Source organism: Orcinus orca, chromosome 1 (assembly GCF_937001465.1).
Source record: "Orcinus orca chromosome 1, mOrcOrc1.1, whole genome shotgun sequence".
NCBI classification, from domain to species: domain Eukaryota; kingdom Metazoa; phylum Chordata; class Mammalia; order Artiodactyla; family Delphinidae; genus Orcinus; species Orcinus orca.
The window spans coordinates 186,116,175-186,140,735 of NC_064559.1; the positions used below are offsets into that span (position 1 = coordinate 186,116,175).

Consider the following 24,561-nt stretch of genomic DNA (forward strand, 5'->3'; position numbering starts at 1 on the left):
CCTTTCATCGCTGCTGCTGTCCTGCCCAGGCATGGAGCAGAGCCAGTGGGTGCTGGAGATACAGAAATATGACCAAGCCCTAAAGCACCCACAGGGCAGTGGAGGAGATAGAAATGTTAACAAATAAGTCAAGTAAAATGTGATGACCAGGCTTCCCTGGTGGCGCAGCGGTTGAGAGTCCGCCTGCCGATGCAGGGGACGCGGGTTCGTGCCCCAGTCCGGGAAGATCCCACATGCCGCAGAGCGGCTAGGCCTGTGAGCCATGGCCGCTGAGCCTGCGCGTCCGGAGCCTGTGCTCTGCAACGGGAGAGACCGCAACAGTGAGAGGCCCGCGTATCGCAAAAAAAAAAAAAAAAATGTGATGACCACTATAAATAGAGGTATAGGAACAATGGGGAAAGAATGACTAATTCTGGAGGAGCAGGAACAGATTTTGAGAGGAAGGTGTGAATTCATTAGCTGTTGAATTAAACAGGGTTTCCATGTGTCTGTGCCAAAACTTTCTTCAGAGCCTCAGAGGCCCTAAATTCCAGGACCAAGAGGGCTGAGTTGTCAGCCCCCCCACCTCCTTGAATTGAGAGACTTGATCTAAATTGCTAAGTACCAGGGTCTTTATCTTGAAAACAGGGATGCTCATTGTGCCTGCCTTGTGGGGATCGGTTGCTGTGGCTAATGGCTGAAATGATCCGTGTAAAGCTTGGGAGATGCTAGCAATTATTATTCAATCTTGTCCCCTCTTCGTTTGTATCCTCTGATACTGAAAGGCTTCATCCTTCCTCACTTGGCTGCCCCCATCGTCCCCTGACGCCCTCCTTGGTCATTTCTGTTGCTATGATACTATATGAACAGGTGGGAGGGAGAATGGCTGCTTCATAACACTGTAAAAGTAAAGGGTGCCTGGTGGGTTTATTTCTATTTCTGCGGAAGAAAAACAGACAAATCGAAGGAGAGAAATAAAGGAACGTAACAGAACTACAGGTGGGCAGGTGTTAAAAACAAACAAACATTGATAAGCATTCCTATAGACAGGCAGACAAATGGACAGATAAACAGGCACTCTGGCAGGTAGAGAGGCAAGCAACTTGTCATCTTTGTAAGGTCCTCCAGCGCTGTGAGTTGTTTGTTTTCCGGATGTAGCTGATGGGCGTTAATCTGTGATTATTGTGATTCTCTTTCCAGCTGAGTGTGGGAATTCAGTCACGGGCACTCAGGGCACTCTGCTGTCCCCCAACTTTCCTGTGAACTACAGTAACAACCACGAATGCATCTACTCCATCCAGACCCAGCCGGGGAAGGGGATTCAGCTCAAAGCCAGGGCATTTGAACTCTCTGAAGGAGATGTCCTCAAGGTAACACTGATAGATTTCATAGAGTATGTATGTTACGGGATGCAAGAGTATGGTCACCACACTCATTTATCTCTGTGTGAATGACCCAACCTTTCTTCTTCCCTCCTGAGTCCCAAGATGTCCTCACGCATCTGGGAGAAGTGAGGATCTAAGACAGAAGTGTAGGCGAGTGTATTCTAAAGATGTGGCTTTAGAGTTTGCTTAGGAGCTGACTGCTCTCAAGTATGTACGTGATTGAGTAGGGGTTGTCTGGATAGTAAATCACCACAATAAACTCAGTTGGAATGGCCAGTGGATCAGGTTTCCATTGTGAACTCTGACCATCAACCTAGATAAGGAAGAGTTCATAGAATATGTGCATTTGTGTAGATATGTGTGGCTACAGATATGTTTATATGTATGTTTCCACATGTGTGTGCATCTGTGTCTGTGTCTGTATTTGGTTTGGGTGATCTGTGTCTGTACATACTCGTGTTCTGTGTGTGTGCATTTGTGTATGTTTTGAGTTTATGTTTCAGTGACCGGTGGGCTGTTTCAGTAGCTTGGTTTCAGGCCATGGTGATGGCCTGCATGTAGCAGTGGGGTTGAAGAAAGTGGATTCAAGATCTACATAAGAGAAAGAAGTGAAAGGACTTGGACTAAAGAAAGGGTTATAGAGAGGGACTTGTTAAGACATTGAACACACTATGACTGTGTTTCTTTGTGTGTGTGATTTGTACCTCCAATAACACATCGTGAGTGTGTAATCAAAGAGTTGACTCTGGAGAACTTATCAAAGAGCTGCCTTATTTAAAAGGATTATAAGGAAAATCTCATACTGAGTAGGTCCATTTTCATCCTAGGCCAAGAAACTTTTTTATCTTATTCTAATATAGTTTTATTCCCTGTAGCCAGAGAAGTCTAGACATTAGAAACAACCAAAAGTCACCACTCTAGACAATCCAAAGAGAAACCATTAAATAATCCCCACCCATTAGGACTCTCTGTAGATATGATGAGTACACTGTGCTTTTTATGCAAAGATGATACTCTTGACCCACCCTCTGGGGCATGTGTGTGTGTGTGTGTGTGTGTGTGTGTGTGTGTGTTTGGAAGGCATTTCTCACTCTTACCCAATTACTCTTGAACCCAAGAGGAAGTACCATGGGATGACCAGTTGGGACCGGATATGCCTGAAACAGAACAGAATATGGCAAAGTGGCCCAGGAGGGAGTGGGTTCCTATCTGGCTCCTTAAACTCTACTTTTCAACCTCTAAGCTCCCCATACAGAGAAATGCAGTGTGCATCTCCCTATAAGTGAACAATAGACAGGACTTTATACTTTCCAAGGGCCATGTCTTCAGGCGTCTCCCTTGACCTCAGTTCTCTCCATCCATTTGTTCATCATCAACAACAGAGCCTCAGAGGACACACCCAGGGCCAACAAGGCCAGAGGGACTTCCGTGCTCTAGTGCTGCAGGTGGAATTGAGGAAAGCTGGACAATGCAGAGACATTCTTGGAGGAAGGATGCTGTTAACCCTGCAGAAAAAGGCATTTTGGAGACACAGTTTTCGGGTTTTGAGGGGAGTGTGTGCAGTTCTGTGCATGTGGCCTGATGGGACCAGCAGAAGGCCTCCTGCCTTGGTTGCTGGAGGCCACATGGAGCGTGGCTGGTGCCCAAGCCTCCTCTCTAGGGTGGTCTGGACTCAGAGTAGCACCTAAGACATAGTCAGCAGGTGTGCATACCCCACTGCACTATCAAGGTTCTGCCTCAGGGTTGAGACAGAAGAGAGACTTTTGGAGGCGCTCAGGGTAAGAAGGGAGGGACCTGGGGCACCATCCCCAGGTCAGAGGTCAGGGATCAGGACCTCAGGTGACCCTGCAGGGCTGTAGGGAGAGGGAGGTGATTTCCTGTGTTTCTTTGAGGGATCTTCCCAGACTTCAGACTTGGTCTCTGCAGCCGCTTGCCCGGCTGGCCCTGCTACCAGCCTTCTAACACTGGGCTCCACCTTCTTGCCGAAAAGCCTCTTCCTCCCTTTCTAGGCCTCTGTAGTGTCCTCCTCAGAAGGTTGGGCTGTGGTGCTGACCTGGCCGAAAGGCCATCCACACGATCCTGTAACCACCAGAGCTTCCATAGTCGGGGGTCTGGGGAAGGGAGGGCAAGGCATCCAGGGAGATCACGTAGTTTCTTGTTCTAACTCTTCCCCTCAGGACCCTTGCCCTCCCGAGGGAGAACCTGGGACACGAATTATTTTGGAGTGAAAAGAAATGCACGGTTATAGTTTCCACCCTGCAACCACTGTCAGCTGCAGTGGCAATGCTCTTTACACCTGTCACTCCGATCTACCTGGACACAAAGAAGGTGGCACCCAGAGTCACCTCCAGGAGCACCCTGCCCTTGCCCTGGTGTAACTGGCCCATCTGCCAGAACACTGATGTATTTCCAATCCTGAGGATATACCTGTCCCTCCCAAGAACCCCAGTGCGTACCTGGACTCCTTCCTGCCCAGCGAGACCCGCCACTTCCTCCACACTTGCGTCTGACCAACCCTCCAAACCTTCCATACACTCTTGGATTTCTGACCCATGAAATGACTGTTTTCTTGCATTTGTGACTCTCAATCTTTTCCTTACATTTAATAACTGAAAATTTCTTAGACCTCACCCCTACACATACTCCAGCTTGTCTCCTAGAACTACCTGATTTCTTCTGTTTTGGCCTCCACCAAAATTTCGACCTCTGTCATCTGCAAGACAGAAGGTCCTCTAAATGCAATAGTGTGGAAAGACAACAGCTCCCAGCTCAAGACGGCACACGAAGCCCATGTATATAACTACATCCTCTATGGTTCCCACGGAAATGACTAAAGGGACATGAAAACGGGAAGTTAGGCAAGGGTGCCTTTCACATACAACTTAAAGGAATATTTGCCAAATGGAATACCCCCCAAAAGGGGTCCATTTTGAGAAAGAGCCTAATCAAAGTGTAATTCACATAAGTGAATTGAAATCCTGCCAGTGGATTAAGTGCTAGAAACCTCAAGGAAAGAATGCATCTAAGACCACCTAACTCAGAGCAGCAGAGCCTGGAGCCAAGGACACACCATGGGGCTGTTGGCAGGGGCCGGATCTCAATCCAACTAGCTCTTCTGGAAGCGTACAGGTCTGAGAAACCACACAGTTCCCTGAGAGGAGCCACAGTTCCCTCTCAGCATGACTTTCTGGATTCTGTTTGGCTGTTGTTGGCAAGCTGGATAAAGCAGAGTAATGCCATGGCTGGCACCTAACAAGAGTGGGCAAGCTCATTTGAGAAGAGGCTGCCACAATCATACACACACACACATGCACACGTACATACACATATATGCAATCTCCCTCACACACACATGCTTTAGTACCAGGAGCAGGAGAAGCTCCTCCTATGGCCTCTTCTGGCTTAACTCTTCTGCTCCCCCTTAGGGGAGCTACTGGGTCTTTCCATTATCCATTTTTATTTTCCATCTGTCATGGTGTGCCAACCGGAAAATGAACTGGATATGTGTGAATATTCAGTAGATCAGAAGAAGGGGACCCGTCTGAGGAGTCAGAGTTAATTGCCCCTCTGCAAGCAACAAAGAAAAAAAAACACTTTAAAAACGTCTAATTTGTATTCTTAACAGGATTTGAGAGAATATTATATTTATGACACAAAAATAGGCAATAATGAAAACAGAGCAATCTGAGATGAGGGAAGACTGAAGAGATGAAAAACATAATCACCCAATTAAAAAATGGAATGGACGCAATGAACAGAAGATGGTAAACCACAGAAAAATGAAATCACTTTATTATAAGATAAATGTGAGAACTTCTCTCACATCTCATAATGAAATGAAAAAGAGAATTCTCTTATATTAATAAAATGCACAATCAATTCACAGTAAAACTTTATGTGCCAAATAACATAGCATGAATAAATTAAATAAAAATTGCTAGAAATGTAAAAAATTTTAATAAGGTCACAGTCATTGTGGAAGATTTAATATACCTCTGTTAGTCTCTGACGTATCACCTAGGTTAAAAATAAATAAGGATTTAGGTAGCTTGAATAATATAACAGAATAAATCCAAAGAGAGTGGAAGAAATACTTTTAAAGATAAAAGCAAAAGTGACTGAAAAAAGATAACTTTAAAAAATAGCAATTATCAACAAAACCAACTGGTTCTTTGAAAAATAGTAAAACAGACAAAATTTACGGGACTGATCAAGGAATAAAGAAGCCACAAATATGTAATTTTAAGAATGAAAAAGGAACATAGTCATAGATAAGGTAGAGATTATGAAAACAATAAGAAAATGTTTAGGAAAAAGCATAAGACAAAAAATCTGAAAGCTTAAATGAAATGGAAATTTTTATAGATAATAAGTACTAATATCAAGAAAAAATACAAATCTGAATAAACCAATAACCATTTAAAACATTGGAATTCTCCCGTATTCTCTCTCAAAGTCCCCAGACCTAGCCTATTTTACAGGTAAACTCACAAACTTCAAGAAACAATTAATCCCTGCAATAATCAAACTGTGTCAGAAAAGAGAAAAATTAGTATCCATCTCCCCACTCACTTTATTTAAATAGGACAAGTAGAAATATTGATATCAAACTGAATAAGGGCAGCATAAAGTATTAGGCCAGTTTCACTTATGACCATAGATCTAAAAATCCTAAATACAGGGCTTCCCTGGTGGTGCAGTGGTTGAGAGTCCGCCTGCCAATGCAGGGGACACGGGTTCGTGCCCCGGTCCGGGAAGATCCCACATGCTGCGGAGCGGCTGGGCCCATGAGCCATGGCCGCTGAGCCTGCGTGTCCGGAGCCTGTGCTCCACAATGGGAGAGGCCACAGCAGTGAGAGGCCCCCATACCGCAACAACAACAACAACAAAAAATCCTAAATACAGTATCATGTTGAATCTAGCTGTGCATTAAAACAAAAATGACCAATAGGATGGATTCCAGGAACGTAAGGATGTGTCAACATTACAAAAGCTCCTAATTGTCTTTATTGGGCAACCCATATGAAATTGTCATTTTTGTAGGTCAAGAGCAGTCCAATATCAGCAATTTCATCCTATAAACAGATTAGGAGAGAAAAATACATGATCCTGCCAAAGTGTCCCGAAACATCGTGTGATGAAATTCAGTACTGATTCATGATTTTTAAAAATATCTCATAAAGCTATGGACAGAACTTTCTTAATCTAATAAAAATTTTCTGCCAACACGTATAGCAAACATTATACTTAATGACAAAACTTCCTAAGGATTCCCAGTAAAGTCAGGAACAACACCAGTTCTGCTACCACCAATAGTATTCAGATCCAAGCCACTGCAATTATACAAAGAAAAGAACAAAGAAACTATAACAATTAGAAGAGAATATCCAAATTGTCTCTTATTTGGAAAATATAAAACAACCAGTTGATAACCTATCAGACCAATAAGACAATTTAGCAAAGCTGCTGGTGTTTCTACAACCAATTCAAACAGGTATTCAGAGGTGGGGAGAAGGTCTCATAATAGAAACAAAAACTATAAGACACCTAGGAATAAGCCTAATGAAAATGTGTATAATCTTTACTGAGGAAATTATAAAACTTTATACTGAAGGACATAAAACTAAAATAAATGCAGGGAGGTTTCATATTCAGGGCTGAGCAAAGGCTATGAATAGGCAATTCACAGAATAGGAAAGTAGAATTGATAAACATACAAAAAGATATTCCACTTTAGTGATAATCAGGGACATACAAATTCAAATGGGATACCATTTCACACCCATCATATTGGAACATTTTAGAGTGCCTGAAAATATCAAGTGTTGGTGAAGATACAAAGCAATGAAAGCTGTCATACGTTGCTAGTGAGAGATTAAATTGGTATTACTCTTTGGAGAGCAGTCTGACAACATCTAACAAAGTTGAAGATGTGCCTTCCATGTGCAACCTGCTTCTCTTCGCTGTTTTAGTTCTAGATATATGCCCTAGAGAAACGAGCACCTGTGTGTAAGCAGACATGCGTGTAGCATTGTTCATAGGAATGTTACATTGAAACTGTGTGTTAAAAGCTATCCATTTAGCATATTCATTTTGAAGGCAGCCATCTTGCTGAACTGTCTTATTAGATGTAGTGGTATGTGCATATCAAAAATCAAGTTGTATGGGACTTCCCTGGTGGCGCAGTGGTTAAGAATCCTCCTGCCAATGCAGGGGACACGGGTTCGATCCCTGGTCCGGAAGGATCCCACATGCTGCGGAGCAACTAAGCCTGTGCGCCTCAACTACTAAGCCTGCGCTCTAGAGCCCATGAGCCACAACTACTGAACCTGTGTGCCACAACTACTGAAGCCTGCATGCCTGGAGACTGTGCTCCGCAACAGGAGAGGCCACCGCAGTGAGAAGCCCGCACACCGCAACGAAGAGTAGGCCCTGCGTGCCACAACTACAGAAAGCCCGTGCGCAGCAATGAAGACCCAACTCAACCATAAATAAATAAATAAATTTGATTTGTACACCTTAAATATATGGAATTTTTATTCATCTGTTACACTTCAATAAAGCTGAAAAAAGTGGAAACCTATAATAGATAAAAAGAAAGAAAGAAGGTTAGATGTAATGGGTGTGTATAGATTCTCTTGGATTTGTCAGGGATAAATCCATCACCTGTATATAATGATGAACTGGACCATCAAAGCAATTTTCTTATGGACAAGCAATATTCTGTTAGGCAATAAATGTATACAAGGGCCCAATTCCCAGTATCAATAAAAAATATAAAAATGCCCAGGAATAAGTACAGAATTTTACTGAGAGATATAAAAGACAACTTGATTAAAATGGAGCCAGATGTCATGTATATGGATAGGAAGATTTACTATCATATAGATATGTTTTCTTTTTTATCAATCCAGGCATTTAATATTAATCAGTCAGAATTATACAAGTTGTTTTGGGTCTTTTGGAGGGATTGGGGGTAGTTGTTTCTCTTAATTTGAGAAAATTCTTCTTGAGTTTATCTAAGAGAATAAACATGGGAAGACAATTTTTTAAATTAAAAGAAGACAAATGTGAGGGGACTCATCCTACCAAATATTTAAATATATTACAAAGCTACAATAATTAAAACAGTTTAGATCATGCACAGGAATAGGCAAATAGATAACTGCAGTAGAATAGAAAGTTGAACAAAAAAATTTATATAACTATATATGTGATAAAGTTGGATTTAAAGTTGGTGATGGGTGGAATATTTACAAACAGGGTTTTGTTAAAAATGGCTAATCAACCAGGAAGAAAATATATCTTATACCATATGCCAAAATTCCAGGTGGATTTCCGAACAAAATTACTGAAAGAAAATATTGGTTTATTTATTTATTGTACATTTGTTGAGTGCGTCTTATGTGCCAGGGCACATATTCCCCATATTCTGGACAGTGATATGCGAATGATTATATTGTGGGTTCGGTTAATTTTATGATGGTAATTTCTACAGCTGTTTAAGTGCTGTTGTGGAAAAAATATTTAATGATTTGAAAAATATACACATTATATTAAGTGAAAGAGCAGGTTACCATATAGTATCTATAGTTTGATCTTGCTTTTATAAAAAAATAAATTTAAAAACTATATAAGGAAAGATATGCATAGAACGAAGCCTAGAAAGATAGTCACCAAAATGTTATGAGTGCTGAAAGTTGCCTTCAGTTTCTTCGTGCTTTTCTGTGTTATAAATTTCCTGCAATGAATATTTTATCATAATGACATATTAAGAACAAAAATAGTCTTAATGAATTAAGATGAATTATGCTTTGAAATTAAGGAAAAAATCCTATTTCCATTATACTTTTATTGATTAACAACAATTTCTTAATACCATAATATATCCAGTGAGTGTTCAAATTTCCAATTATCTCATAAATGTAATATTTTTTAAATTTACAGTTTATTTGAATCAGGATCCAAATAACTTGTACATATTGGATTAGTGGCCTCAAGTATTTTTTTAGTCTTTAGGTTTTACCTCCATCTCTTCTTTTTTACTCCCTTGTAATTTATTTGTAACTTGTTTATTTGTAATGTATTCATTTCATATGTTCCTCTGTCCTCCATATTTCCTATAAGTTGGAAATTGGATCCAGTGGCTTGATCTGATTCAGGTTTGATGTTTTTTTGGCAAAATGACGCCATAGGTATTGGTGTGTCTTCCATTAACAAGCACATGATGTCTGGTTGTCTCTCTTATTGTGATGTTAGCAAGTGTTGATGATTAATGCCTTGATCAGTTAATTAGAAAATATATGTGTTTTTTGTTTTTTGCGGTACGCGGGCCTCTCACTGTTGTGGCCTCTTCTGTTGCGGAGCACAGGCTCCAGACGTGCAGGCTCAGCGGCCATGGCTCATGAGCCCAGCCGCTCCGCGGCATGTGGGATCTTCCCAGACTGGGGCACGAACCCGCGTCCCCTGCATCGGCAGGCGGACTCCCAACCACTGCGCCACCAGGGAAGCCCCCCAAAATATATGTTTTAATGGATAAAACTCTTTTTATAACAATCTGGATGCAGCAGTGGGCTGAACTCTTTGAACTGGTGTCATGTCTATGTCTGCTGGCACTCTGGAATTCTCCCAGTCTATCAGCGATATAAAACAATTGCACATAGGATCTGGAAACAGATTTTTGAAGCTCCCAGGGGCCTAAACAAATCTCTGATATACAGCACTGTTAGCTTGAAGGGTGGCTTCTTTTAGAAAGCTTTGCTTCATGAATAGTAGAAAGAATGGAAATATTGTTCCAATTTGCTGGCAGCTGGTACCACATCCTGTGCCACGCACAAATATTCATCGCCCACCCATAGATCCCATCGTTGATGTTTACCAAAGCAACAGGGCGTCCTTCACTCAATCACAAATTCTGTTGTTATTTGCACAGTTATCTGGAAAGGAGCAGCAACCTCGGAACCTGGGGAGCCAGTTCATTATTCTGACGATTCTTGTCTTTGCTGGTGCTCAGCAGTTCAGGGGACAGATGGGAGTCAGGCAAGCCAGATGCCTGCACGATTCCACCCCTGGCTTGCTCCAGCCCTCGTTGGAGCCCTCATTTTAGGAGGGAAGGGGCAGAGACTGAGCTTGGGGAAGGGGAAGATACCATGACACCTGACACACTGGACATTTTAACTCCATCCTGCTGGATCCTAGGGGTCATGTCCAGCAGAGTGTGAGACTGAGGCCACTGCCACAGTGGGGTGGGATTAGGGAGGAGGACGATTGTCTCATCTCCTGGAAGGGCAGGATGGAGTGTTTAGCAATGCAGAAAAGTCAAATGCTTGCAGCCTGCCTGTCTGAAGAAACAGATGGTTTGGGCACTCAGGCAGCCCCAACCTGGTCTCCCCAAGCTGCTGAAGAGTAAGCTGGTACCATCTGGGGGTGGGGGAACTAAGACCAGATCTCCTCTGGAAAGGTTAGAACAGCAACCAGTTCCTAGGGGTATGATTCACACCGAGATGGGCTGGGCACAGAACTGGTACCAAGTAGGCTAGCGGGGCTGGTAACTCACCCGGTGGCAACTCCACTCTGCTGTCTTCCTTGCATCTGATGACTGACTGTCCCTCTAACAGTTGTTATCAGTGCTAAACTCTGGGAATGTGGGCTGTTGGGTGGGAAACCCTTGTTCAAGATAAGGCCATGCTGATGTGGGGTTGGGGTCTCTTCCGTGTCCAGGTCTACGATGGCAACAACAACTCCGCCCGTTTGCTGGGGGTGTTCAGCCGCTCTGAGATGCTGGGGGTGACATTGAACAGCACGTCCAGCAGTCTGTGGCTCGATTTCATTTCTGATGCTGAGAACACCAGCAAGGGCTTTGAGCTGCAGTTTTCCAGTAAGTCTTTTTCTCATCTGAGTGGACAGTGAAATCGGGCTTTCCCCGGTTCCACACACAGAGAGGCTGGGCTCTGGGACATCACGCCTCAGTTAGTGGGTTTGATTTTCTCTAACTGGTGTGTGCTTAGCCGACTGTTTCCCCTAAGGCCCGTGATTTGGATAAGCTGCCACTTGGCGTACAGCTCCACGGTTACACCTGTGAGTAACTTAGCTGAGAGTCACAGCACACCTTTGACTCACTAATCACCATTTACTCACTAAAAACAATAAGCGCTGAGCCTTTGAATTAAAGCAACCAAAGATAGCCTTTCCTCATGGTGACATTTATAAACTAATGTTAAGCTACAGTCAGACGTAAAAAATGCAAGCGCTAATGTATAATTATGCTCCTTTTTACTACTCCCTAAAGAGTCGAGGCTTGAGTCTTTCCTTTTTTTCCTGATTTTAACTTTCTCCTTGACTCCTGAGATTTCAAAAACAGAAAGCACCGAGGTGTGTACACAGCCGCAGAGTGCTTGGGATGACATCTCCATACTTCGGCTTCACAGCTATTTTATTCATCTATTTGAGCTTCTACTTGCCCAGTAGCTACAAAGAAATGTGCTTTTGTAGCCTATTTTAAAAGCCAGTGAATATCCATCAGCTGATAAATGGATAAGTAAAATGGGACGTGTCCCTCCATACAATGGGCTATTATTTGGCCGTAGAAAAGGATCCAGTTCTGATCCATGCTGCAATGTGGGTGACCCTTGGCCACATGATGAGAAGTGAAAGAAGCCTGTCACAGTACCTGTAGACACGTGTATTGCATGAACCGTTTATATGAACTGTCCAGAAGAGACAGTTCCATAGAGACAAGGAAATGTGTTAGTTGCCTGGGGATGAGGGAGTTGAGGGGAAATCACCTTCTCTTTGAGGTGATGAAAATGTCCTAAAGTCGATTGCAATGTTAGTTGCACAACTCTATGGATAAACTAAAAGACACTGAATGATATACTTTAGTTGGGGGAGCGTTTAGTATGTAAGTTATGTCTCAATAAAGCTGTTAAAATAAGAAAACCGATGAGTGCACTCAAGATTCCTCTTGCCTGGGTGTGTAGGGTCTGTGCTGTTACAGCAGGCCCATCAGTGGAGGAGGATTAAACAGAGTCACATTCAAATGCCGTTTCTGTCATCTGAGATTGTGTGACTTTGGAACAATTTGTGTGACCTTCCCGAGTCAATATTCTCAGCTGTGCAATGCACAGTTACCCCTCCCGGTAAGACCTGTGAATAACAAGTGAGAGCTAACACAGGTGGCCACCGTGCCCTAGGAGCTCTGTGTAAGCTCACAGAGGTCTCCTTCTCCAGGCTCGTTCAATAGAGTGTATTTAAGCAGGACAAAATTGAGCTTTGAAACATACATTTAGAGTGACTTTTCCATAGTACACTCTCCCATCAGACTGTCTCAGTTAACAAGATGGGAAGAGCAGCTCCCGCTACCAAAATGCTATGGGGTCAAACCAACAAAAAAAATAGGAAATCCGGACTCTATACCTGAAAACTATTAAAAGCTGTCCTGGGAGAAATAACTGAAGTCATTTACATATAGCAACAGGGAGAACGAACAGACCCTCACCATGTGGCACCCCGAGGGGCATCTCCATCAGGACCCAGGGGCCTGTGCCGGGGGGCTTCCTTAAGGATGCGTGCTCTTGGTGGGGGGGTGGGGAGGGCGGGGTGTGGTGTGTGCCATGACACGTCTTGATCACCCTTATCTCTTCTCTCACCCCCAGGTTTTGAACTCATCAAATGTGAAGACCCAGGAACCCCCCAGTTTGGCTACAAGGTTCGCGATGGAGGCCATTTCGCAGGGAGCTCTGTGTCCTTCGGCTGTGACCCTGGGTACAGCCTGCGGGGCAGTGAGGCGCTGCTGTGTCTGAGCGGGGAGCGCAGGACCTGGGACCGGCCGCTCCCCACTTGTGTCGGTAGGAGGCCTCTTGCTCTTCAGGTGACCCCCTCGGGTGTCCCCTAACCCCGAGTACCCAGCTCTGGTCTCATTAAGGGTCTCCCGTTGGCCCTCACACTCCAGGGCCTTGGGGCCGTCTGAACCGTCCCGTTCACCGGAGTCATGGCTGGCCCTGCCCACCCTTCCGCATGTCCTCACTCTCACACCTTATTACACCCGCACGACAGCAAGGCCAGGCGGTGGCTTGCCACTGTCATACATTTAGCAAGCAGGACCAGAGCCAGGTCATGCCCTCAGAATCGTAATCCTCTCCTGGCGGAGAGGTGGGAGGGTCAGTTTGAAGGAAGAGGTGGACTTTTTGCCTGGTTCCAGGGGTTCCTTCAACGCCAAGTCTCAGATGAGTCTCCAGCTCACTCTGGCCTCAGTTTCCCCATAGGCAAAATGGGGCTCATGCTTCCTTTTCCGGAATGTTGAAAGAGTCAGGTCATGAACTAACATCTGTCTTGTTCTTGAGAAAGAGTGAGATCATGAGCTAGCATCTATCTCACACTTAGGAAAGAATAAGATAATGAACTAGCACCTTCTTAAGCCTGTGGTGCTTCCAGCATGTCAGCACAGGCTCTCTGGAAGCTTCATCCCTGTGTCACAGGACAAGAGAAGCCTGGTTCAAGGCAGAGGTGGGAAATAGGCAACACCCGTCCGTCTGTCTGTGTGGCCTTTCCACCTCTCACCCCCCGCCTCACTGCGCGTGTGACCCTCCCTGCTGACCAGGATTCCACCACGCTGCTTTGTCCTGTATCCCCAGCCCCGAACACCAGACCTTTCCCTCTCTCCATCTCCTGCCCCATGGCTCCCAACCTCAGCATGGCTGTGCAGCTCTGGTTAATCTTATAAGGACAAACCATCCACCGGGAGAACGCTTAAGTGCCTACTAAGCGCCACCTGCCAGAATCCTCGCAGGTGCATGTTTGGGTTTGTACAGAGGCGGAGAAATAAAAAGGAAAGAATAAAGCATTCTTCCTGCCCTTGGGGAGTCCATACCCTGGCAAGGAGAAGAGACACATAAACAGGTCATTATATACAAGATAAGCATGGTAAAAAGAGTAAGTGCCAAAGCGTTGAGGGAATTCGAGAAAGTTGTGCCTATAGGAGGTGATATTTCAATTGAGACTTGAAAGGATGGGTAGACATCACCCACAGGCGGGGAGGTAAGAGCGATGTTCTTTTACCCCAGGCGACTGCATGTTAACAGGACCTTCGACATTGCTACCCAACAGAGGGTCTAATGGTGAGAATTTCAAACCTGACTGTGGATAGATCAGGATAGTGGCCTCTAGAATCTTCCTCCGTCTGCTCAAGTAGACCTCATCCACAGGCACGCCCCATCCCTTCCTCCCTGCTTCCCTGTTTTTGTCCCCTTGTTTCTTCATGTGCCAGGCCCTCTGCCAGGCACTGGGGATACAGGGAAAAGCAGCTCCCAGGCCAGTGAGGGAGACACAGGCATGAACAGACAACAGTATGATGCCATAGGAAAGCCAAAGCAAACGAAACGTGGAGGAGGTGATGGCTCCCACTGCAAGACACTTATCTACTTTGCAAAAAGCTCCACCGTAAGGTCCTTCTGAGTGTCTAACCTGCCAGTTGGACCAAACTTAGAGAATCCACTCAAGCAGTGCTAGTGAGGGTACTTACACTTTGAACCTCTGAGGGCTTCCCCACCGAGACTCCCTCAGGCCCCACGAAGGGAAGGGAGGCTGTGTGTTTGGGATTACGTGTGTATAGTTTTACACATGTCATGTTGTGATGGACTTGATCGTGGTCAACATCCAGCTGTTTTCTTTGTGGATGAGTGGATGCTACAGCCCAAACGAAGCAGCCAGGGCTGTAGGATGGGCATAAGGGAGAAGACCAGAAAGACGAGAGTCTTAGGGTCTTGTTGGTAAATCTGCTGCATGCCAGCCACCTGGCTCCCCCTGCCCCCCTGTCCGTCCCCAGATAAAGTGACCCCTGAGGAAGGAGCAGTCGTGTCCCCGAGGAAATGCTGCTGGTGCCCCTGCCTCCAAACTCTTGCCTCTGGGAAGCAGAAGGGGCTGTCGCATCGGGAATACGGAAGGAAGCTACAGCGCAGGGGCAGGGATAACGTCCTGGCCCGTTTCTAGCTGCCTCTGCTATTTGTGGAGCCAGAAAGCCTTCCTCCCCACAACTTACAGCTCATCCTCCTATCCACACCCTGCTCCCTGCTGCCGGCCTGTGCAGCCCGACATCTCTCATTCAGGTTGGCATCTCCCACCCCAACGTCAACACGGGCGTAGTTACGCAGGAAGAAAGGGCCCGGTCTCGTGGGCAGGCTCACTGCAGAGGGCCCCTCCCCCGCCCTGCCTTAGTGGGCCCGGGGCAAGCCATGGGGCCCAAGAGACACTTGATGGGTCCTTTGTAGCAGCAGATGAAGGTCAGTCTCCCATGTGTGACTTTGATCCCCTCATCTCCTACTTCTAAGATCTTGCTTAATCAGATCTTTCCTAAAAAGCTTTGCAACAAATCTCTTCATCTTCTCTCACGCTCCCTTGATTCAGACCCTTCATAGTAACTCGCCTGGGAAGCAGTAAGCTTCTCTCGTTCATTTGATCATCCACCCACCTGTTCATTCGATAAACCCTTGTTAAAGCATCTGTGACGTGCCAAACACCATGCTAGGCACTTGATGTACAAATATAAGTAAGACAAGGTTCCTGCTGCTGAGGAGTGAAGGAGGTAGATTTTGATAACCGGTTACACGTCTGTGATAAAAACCAGTTCATGTTATAATGGAGACACAAAAGAGGATAGTGTCAACTCGATGTGAGGAGGGGAGGGTGTCACAAAAGGTTTCATGGGGAAGATGTTGGCCGACTTGTCAGTCCAAGGAGAGGCCTGAAGAGGCCCAGTGTGCCTGGGCTTGTGGAGTTTATCACACTTGGCTGGACCAAGGGGTGCCAGGACGGGGCCAGAAAAGGCCAAAGGGAGCCTCTCCGGGGGGACTTGATGGGCTCTCCTAAGGAGCTTGGACTTCACTCTGGGAAGGAGGAAAGCAAGCAGTGATATGGCCAGTTTTGTATTTTAGAAAGGTCCTTCTGGTAGCACTGCTGCGGGGGACGCAACTCTGCCACCCTAGAGATGGTAAGGGCCTGAGCCACGACTCTAACATTGGGGGCGGGGGGGGGCAGGTGTGAAAAGCACCTGAGCCCTGGGGCTCAGAGGCAGATTAGACGTGGGGAGGAAGAAGGCCAGCCTGTGACCTGGAGGGCTGCTCTGACGGGGAGATGGACCTCTTCACTGGTGCCCTGCCTCTAGGTCCACCCCTCTGCGCCCCTTCACACTGCCACAGGAGCATTCTCTCTAATGTGTAAAGGGCACCAGTGTGTAAAGTGATCGATTTACTCTCGTGCATAAACACTGCAGTTCTGTGCAGTGCCCTCTGATGAATGATGCTCGCCCAGCTTTCCAGCCCTGCCTCCCTCCAGGCCCCATCTCATACCCCGTCCCCCAAGCTGCCATGCTCTTTCCCACCCCCAAGGAGGTTCGCAGTACTCTTCCCTGTCGGCCTCCCCAGCCTACGCCTCCCACCCACCCGCCCGCCTCTCCCTGCCCTGCGCTGGAGGAAACCGATCACCTCCTCCTCTGTGCTGCCACTTGCTGTGAATGTGCGTCTGTCAGGGCGCAGGGCACACACTGTGGCCGCCTCTTCCTCCAGGTCTCCGGGGGAAGGACGCCACGCCTTGTGCTCCGGCCACGTGACACAGGCCCAGTTCCTGTCAGTGACCAGGTTCACATGTCTGTGCCTTCTCAGGAGACCTCAAAGATCTGGTCACACAGTGGGCCATCAGCCCTACCCCCAGGGACCGTTTTTGTAATAGCTTTAATGAGATAGACCTCACATACCATACAGTTGGCCCCTTTAAAGTGTAGCACTCACTGCTTTCCAGTGTAGTCACAGGGTGGGACAACCATCACCACAATCTAATGTTTGAGTATCTTGTCTCCCCAGAAGGAACCCTATACCCATTAGCAATCCCTCCCACTGCCGCTCCTCGTCAGGCCTTGGCAACTACAAATGTACTTTCTGTCTCTGTAGATTTGTCTGTTCTAGATATTTTATATAAATAGAAACACACAATTTGTGGCTTTTTGCGCCTGGCTTCTCTAACACAGCATAACGTTTTCAACATTACGTTCATCCACGTTGTATCGTGTATCAGTACCTCATTCTTTTTTATGATCAGGTAATATTCCATGGTACGGGTATACCACATTTGTGAATCTGTTCAACAGCTGATGGACATTTGGGTCCTTTCCCTTTTTGGGATATTATGAATAATGCTGCAATGGTCATTCGTGTACAAGTTTTCATCTGAACATACGTGTTCGTTTCTCTTGAGTATGTATCCAAGAGCAAAATTGCTGGGGTCATAGGGCAACATTTTGAGGACCTGTATAGGAAACTGTCTTCCAGAGTAGCTGCACCATTTTGCACTCCCACCAGCGATGTCTGAGGGTTCCAGTTTCTCCACATCCCCACCTACACGTTAGTCTGTCTTTTTGATTATGACCATCCTAGAGGTTATGAAGTGGGATCTCACTGTGGTTTTGATTTACGTTTCCCTAATGACTAATGATGTTACACATCTTTTCTTGTGCTTCTTGGCCATTTGTATACTTTCTTTGCAGAAATGTCTGTTCAAAGGCTTTGCCAATTTTTTAACTGAACTCTGTCTTTTCATTGTTGAGCTGTAAGGGCTTTTGTAGATCCTGGATACAAGTCTCGTCCAAGGGCCTTTCTCTATGCTGCACTCAGCCACCTGGCATGAACGAGAGGGACCCTGGCACACAGGCCGGAGGAGCCAGTGGGTGGCCGCTGTGAGCACAGGTCACCCCCTGAAGCTCACTCTTCTGGGATTTCTTTCAGCCGAGTGTGGCGGGATGGTGAAAGGAGAGGAGTCGGGGCAGGTGCTGTCACCCGGGTATCCAGCTCCCTACGAGCACAACCTCAACTGCATCTGGACCATCGAGGCCAATGCCGGCTGCACCATCGGGTAAGTGCCAGGGCCAGCAGAGGAACCGTTGCCAGCTGTTCAGGGGAGTCATCACCAGTCCACCAGCCAGTGGCTGGCCCTGCCCACCTCACCTGGAGGCCCTGGTGAGCAACAGTGGTTGCTATGACCCCGGGCTCAGGCCGGGGCCCATGGAAAACCTGAAAAGGCCAGCCTCGGCATCACAGGGCTGCAATCCAAGTTCAGACAATTCACTGGCCTAGGCGGTACGGCGTCCGCACAGCAGCTGAGGGCATAGGCGTGAATCCCAGCCCAGCCATTTGCCATTTGTAGGACTTTGGGTAAGTTTCTTCTCCTCTCCTTCTGTGGCGTATGAGTTACAATATTGGCTTCTCGGGATAAAGCATCTATCCGAGACACTGCAGGTAATGTACTCAGCACAGTGCTTGAAACATAGGAAATATTTATTCATGGTTCGGTGGTTGTTTCTCTGATGGTAGGAAAGGTCAGTTTAGAACTGTATGACCCCAGATTGCTTCCCTTTCTCAGTCTGAGTTTCTACATCTGTAAAATGAGAACAAAAATGCTTGTGATTTAGAGTTGTGGAAGCAATAGTCAGAAAAGCCCAGCATACTGTCAGGTACTGTGTACATATTCCCTCAAAATGTAACTTCCTTTCCACGTACGTGCTTGACTAACAGGAAGTACTTTTTGGAGTTCCAGAGAGTCAGAGAAGAAAAGAGCTTTACCATTTATTGAGCACAGGGCCTGGCACACGTAATGTCTTATTAACTCTTCACAGTAGCCCTGGTAATACGAATAGTAAGCCCTAAAAATAAATAGACATTCTTATTACTCCCATTTTATAGATGAGAGAACTGAGATTCCAGGAGAATTCATAGTGTGTCTAAGCTCACACAGTGAAGCAGAAAGCCTGGGGCGTGGATCCAGGTCTTTCTGAATCTTCGCACCAGATGATGCTGCTGGCAAACTGGGTTCAGATGGGCTGTGAGGAAAAGAGGAGGTTGGCGTGGCAGGATGGATGAGGTATGGAAAGAGAATTGAACCAGGCAGTTGGAGCGGGAATGGTCTGGCTGGCGTGGGGAATGCATGTGGAAAGGAATGGGAGACAGACTGGGTTAGGAAGCAGCCTGCTTACGGAGGATGCTAAATGCCAGTAAGCAAGAGGGCGCCGTGGAAGGTTCCTAAGCAGGGTTATTGACAGTGGAGGGAGCTCATGGGAAGAAAACCAGTCAAAAGTCTGTCGCAATAATCCAGGGATGAACTGTTGAGACTTTGGAAGAGTGGGGAGTCAAGACAAGAGGCAGAAGTGTGGCTAGGAGAGGTTCCCTGCCCTGGCGAGGTCTCCGTGAAGGGGAACTGGCTGAACGGGTGTGTTGCTGCCAGAGGTACAGCTGTTTGCACATTCGCTGATGTACACATGGTCTTAGACCCAGTCCAGTTAAAGAAATGTATGAAGTGTTTGCCACGTGCAAGTTTTTGAGCTCGGCCCTGTGCAAAATGAGGTCAGCAGAGCTCTTGGGGGTTTTGTGTTAAATACAAAACTTCATCCCACGCTGCTTCTGGAATCACTTTCTGGAAGCGTGCCTGGTCAGCTCACACTCTAACTAGAACCCTTGCGTGGCACCCATGCTCACAGGAGCTGAACATCTTATCCTGGTTTTCAAGGCTGTCAGGACTTCAACCCACCTCCCAACCTTATTTCCCACCACTTCTCTTCAATGACAAAGCTGAATTGCTAGTGGCCCCTGTACATGTACTCACGGCCGTGCTCAGTGCCTTGGTTTCCACTCTGCCCTCCCCGGAATGCCCCCCTCCCTCCAAAGACTTAAGTCTACAACTCTTGCTCCCTCAAAGTCAAGTGCACATGTCAGCTCACCCAGGAAGTCTCCCCCAGTCCACTCGCAGGAGACTCCTAGGAGTCCTTTCTCCGCTTCTGCGTTCCCATTGCCCATGGCCTGTATTTCCCTTAAGACACTGACCACTCCTCTCCTCCATTTATGCTCCTGCTTTAGCTCCCCAGCCAGAGCCACGCTCTCTGGCCGATTCATCTTCACAAGTCTCCTGGCTCTCCGCACAGTGGCAGAGGCCTAACAAGTGTCAAGTGTTGAATGAATGAATGAATGAAGCAAGCAGGACCCAGGTATAAAGGTAGATTTATGACTAGAAGGTCCCTCAGTAAATAGTAAATGAACAATGAATTCATCACAGGTGTCTCCATATACAAATCAGGAGGTTTTCCCATGTTCCCACCTTGCACGTTACTCATTCATTCATTCGTTCCTCCATGTAATAGCTGTCTGCTGAATACATGGCAGTGCCTGTGGGAGACACTGGCGTTGCCCAGATGAATAAGACCACGGCCGCTGTTGGCAAAGAGGAGATGTGCGTGTACACAGAGCAAGGTGGTGGAAGGAGGGGGCAGGGGACTGAACAGTTGGACAGGAGACCAGAGAGGCTATCCTGGAAATGAAAACACTAGACTAAGTCATGTAGGATGGAGAGGAGTTGCCAGGTAGCCAAGGAAGAAGGTTGGCAGGACAGAAGGGCCTACTAGGCAGAAGAGGTGATGCAGGGTGTGCGGGCTCAAGGAGCTGGTCGCCGTGGCTGGAGCATCACCTGAGATCTGGTGGAGGGATGGGCCATGGTGAGGGATGAAACCAGTGGAGCGGGCTGCATGCAGCCAGAGCACAGAGGACCGTGGCGGCCGTGATGCTGAGTTTGGCCCTGTCGTGGCAGCCTTGTGGAGAAGGGGACAGATGGGGTCTGGGACCCCAGTGAGGAGGAGGCCGTCTCCAGAGTGTCGTCGGGATGAGGAGACCTGAACCCTGCCAGTGGCGATGGGATGGAGAAGAAGGATGGAGAAGAAGGATGGAGAAGAAGGGATGAGTTCAGGAGACATTTAAGGAGTCACACCAGCCGGTCTCACTCGCCTCAAGAAATGTGGAAACAGATTTCTTCTGTTTCCCTATTTTTTGTTGTGCAACATACAATATGTACAATAGAAAAGTCGAGCAGTATGCCGAGCACCTGCTTCCCTCCCACCTAGACTCAACTACTGTGAATATTTGCCCTCTTTCTCTTTTTTCTCTCTGTCCCTTTTTTTTTTTTTCTTTTTTGGCTGAATCCCACAAAGGTAACTGTAGACATCCTGATACTTCTTGCCTAAGTACTTGGGCGTGCATCTCCTCCATGACATAGTAACCTTAGCACACCCATGACATGCGCCATCAGTCCCCGGGAATTCAGGTTTAGGAGAAGGGTGGGAGGAGAGCCGAGAGATCTCAGCGCGGCTGACAGGGAGAGCACAAGAATTCAGTGATGGCATTTCTGGGCAGACGTGAGGACTGTTATCACTTACAGGAATGATGGGTGTGGGGTGGGCTGGAGGGGAGAGCAGAGCATCCCTTCCTAGCCCTCAGGAAGAGAGGATCGAGACAAATAGAGGAAATATTCTCTCCAGAGATAGAAAGAACTATAGAGGGGGCCTGCTGGCTGTGTGTGTGAGGACCCTGAGGTGGGGAATGGCGGGGAGAGGATGCAAGTGACCTCAGCCCTCCATTGGGAGGGCTTCTTGGAGCCACACAACCTCCAAGGAGCTGATGCACATGAGCAGAGGCTGCACGGAGAGTGGCCGAAAGATGGGGATGGAGTGATGGGACACTTTCGCCTTCCTCCTGCGATCCCTCCACCCCAGGCTGCCGTGCCAGCTAGCGTCTGCAGTGTCCTCATGCGCATCTGTACTCTAGCGTGTTCTCTCCCTCTCTCCTCTCTCTCCCTCACCGCCCCCCATATCCCGCCACCCCTCCCTGGAATCACCGGCCACAAAGTTAAGGGAATTTGTAATCAGATAGAATTCAGACAAACACAAAAAAGCCCCTTTTGTGTTTCTGCCCTTATTCAGAGTAAGACTTAGTTATTATTTTTTAAGTGAGAATTTCTTTACGGAATTTTTCTTTATAAAAAGGAGATACTCATTTTTAAAAATTCAGAGTACAAACCATAAAGAAGTTTATAAAGTAGAAATCAAAAGTCCCCATCGTCTTACTCTGTTCTCCTCTGCACACCCTACATAAGATAGCCACTGATATCCATTTGTTCAACTTCCTCTTTTAGGTATTTTGTATGCCAGCGTCTACAGAAAGCAAATGCAATAAGCATGCTTGCTAAAACGAGATCACCTCTTTGAGTGGCTCAGTAACTTGCTTTGTGTTTTACCCTTTACTCATATATCATCATCTTATCCTCTCAGTCTATATAGATCAGCCTCATCCTGGTTAATGGTTACAGGGAATTCTGTTGTCTGTACAACCATAATTTATTTAACTACTTCCCTATTGATAAAGTGAATATTTTCAGTTTTTCGCCCCAGTAGACATCCTTACACATGAATCTTTAAACAGTTGTCCAATGAGTTCCTTAGGATATGTTCTTAGAAGGCAAATTTTGATACATGACCTCAAATTTCCCTCTAGCTATTGCAGCAATTTACACATCTACCAAAAGCCTGCTTCCCTACCCAGCATCACTTTATGTTGTCAATCCTGGCAGTGTTAACCAGTTTGATGGGCAAGATGGTATTTAATTGCCTTTGCTGCTTCAAGCTCTTTGTATATTTTTCTATGGGGGAGTTTATTTTTTCTCATATAGACTGTTCAGCTGGGTTTATTTCTAGTCTATAATTTGAGGTTAAATTTCTTTTCAACCTGAGTATTTAAGAATGTCTTAAAAGTTACTAAGTTATATATTTTGTATGATTTTTAAATCAGTTCCACTTTTACTGCATTGTGCCCTTGTTACTTTTTGAATCTTTTCTTACTTATGTTCTATGTATATTTGAAGAAAGGGGAAAGAGTTCAGGGATTTCTTTTACATCCAATGTATTATGCTTTCTTTCAAACAAAATATATTATGCTTTTTATTGCTTTTTTTTATTTTTAACTCTTCCGATTTTTAGTTGATTTGATTTAATTTGCTCTGTTTCTCCTCTGGTGGTTTGAAAGATCCGTATCCCATTTGCATTCTGCCAATGGTCTTGTGTTTTCATTAATTCTGTTTTCAAAATATTTATTCTGTGATTCCTCCCTCTTTATTTTGGAAATCTTGTTTTGGTTTTCGTTTTTATTTCAAGAAAACTGCACTTTTTGTTTTCAGATTTCTCTTGACAGCTTACTTTTGTTTTTATCAATGCATTACCATCTTGCATCTCTCTGAGGACAGTATTTATGTTTTGTTTTACAACAACTCCTGTTCCCCACCCCACCCCACCCCCGCATCGACTGCGTCCTGCAGTTGGGCCATTTGGGCTGATCATTTGAAGAGCTGACTATCTTTGTGTCCCAGTTGTCCTCCCAGTTGTCATTCATTCAGTATCAAGTTGCAGCTGAGAGCCAGACTCGGCCACCACACTACCTACCACTCTTATTCTCTCTGTAGCTTGGGAAGCTCTTCAAGCAGGCACCCTGTGCCTCAGTTCTCTTCCCTGTAACACGGTGATTAAAATGGTACCTACCGCTTGAGGCTGCCGTGAGGATGAAGTGAGCTAACATATCCGAACACTTAGAACAGTGCCTGGGACGTAATTCCCAAATGTGGAGAACCCCCTCCACGAGCTGTAGGTGGTTGTTCATTTGACCCAGATGGGCATCCCGGAGCACAGCAGGTGATAGGTCACCCCTTAGATCACAGATGGTGGTGCCGTGCTGTTGGTGGGGGCAGGTGTCAAGCAGGTCTTTCCCTTGGGTGTGCCAGCCGGGAGGGGATGTGCGACAGCCCACAGGCCAGTCCATGAGACTGTCCCCGGGGGCGCAGACAGAAGGCTTGCAGATGCCTCCCAGCACCCTGCTCAGCCTCGACGAAGCATTGGAGGCAACGGGAGGGATCCGTGGTTGCCTCACCCCAGCAAGCTGGGCAAAGAGAGTCCCTTTCCAGGAGTGCCCGGGGGGACAGTGGGTGGCTGCAGGGATTCACGTTCAGGCTGACCCCTGGGTGGGGCCCATGTAGAAAAGCGGGCCCTTCCTGGGTGTGCACAACAAGGGTGGGCTGGCTGTGAGACCCTGCCCTTGAACATGGGGGCGGGGGCGGCCTACAGCATTTGGCAAGTGTTTCTCCCTGAGGGCCAAGAATGGGACAGGCTGACTGATGAACTCTGTCCAGGCCTGGCAGCTAACAGCAGGAGAACAGACCAGGGAACTGTGCCCTTCATGTCACCCCTAACTATGTTGTCAGTTCATAGAACATGCAAGTTTCAGCCCACATGGGTGGGACCTCTTCTCAGTTTCCAGTGTTGGGTCTGAGTTTTCCTTTTGATAATCAGTGGACC

At 46.5% G+C, this 24,561-nt stretch overlaps 1 protein-coding gene across 3 annotated transcripts in view; it reads left to right on the plus strand.

The window, feature by feature from the left end:
- Window positions 1-24,561, plus strand: part of CSMD2 (CUB and Sushi multiple domains 2) — a 672,138-nt gene that overhangs the window by 454,930 nt on the left and 192,647 nt on the right. For all 3 annotated transcript variants that reach the window (XM_049694749.1, XM_049694771.1, XM_049694802.1), the window contains 4 exons: window positions 1,180-1,349; window positions 11,085-11,241; window positions 13,019-13,210; window positions 18,134-18,260. In XM_049694749.1, coding sequence (XP_049550706.1) covers window positions 1,180-1,349; window positions 11,085-11,241; window positions 13,019-13,210; window positions 18,134-18,260 — 646 coding nt within the window. The remainder of the gene's footprint in view (window positions 1-1,179; window positions 1,350-11,084; window positions 11,242-13,018; window positions 13,211-18,133; window positions 18,261-24,561) is intronic.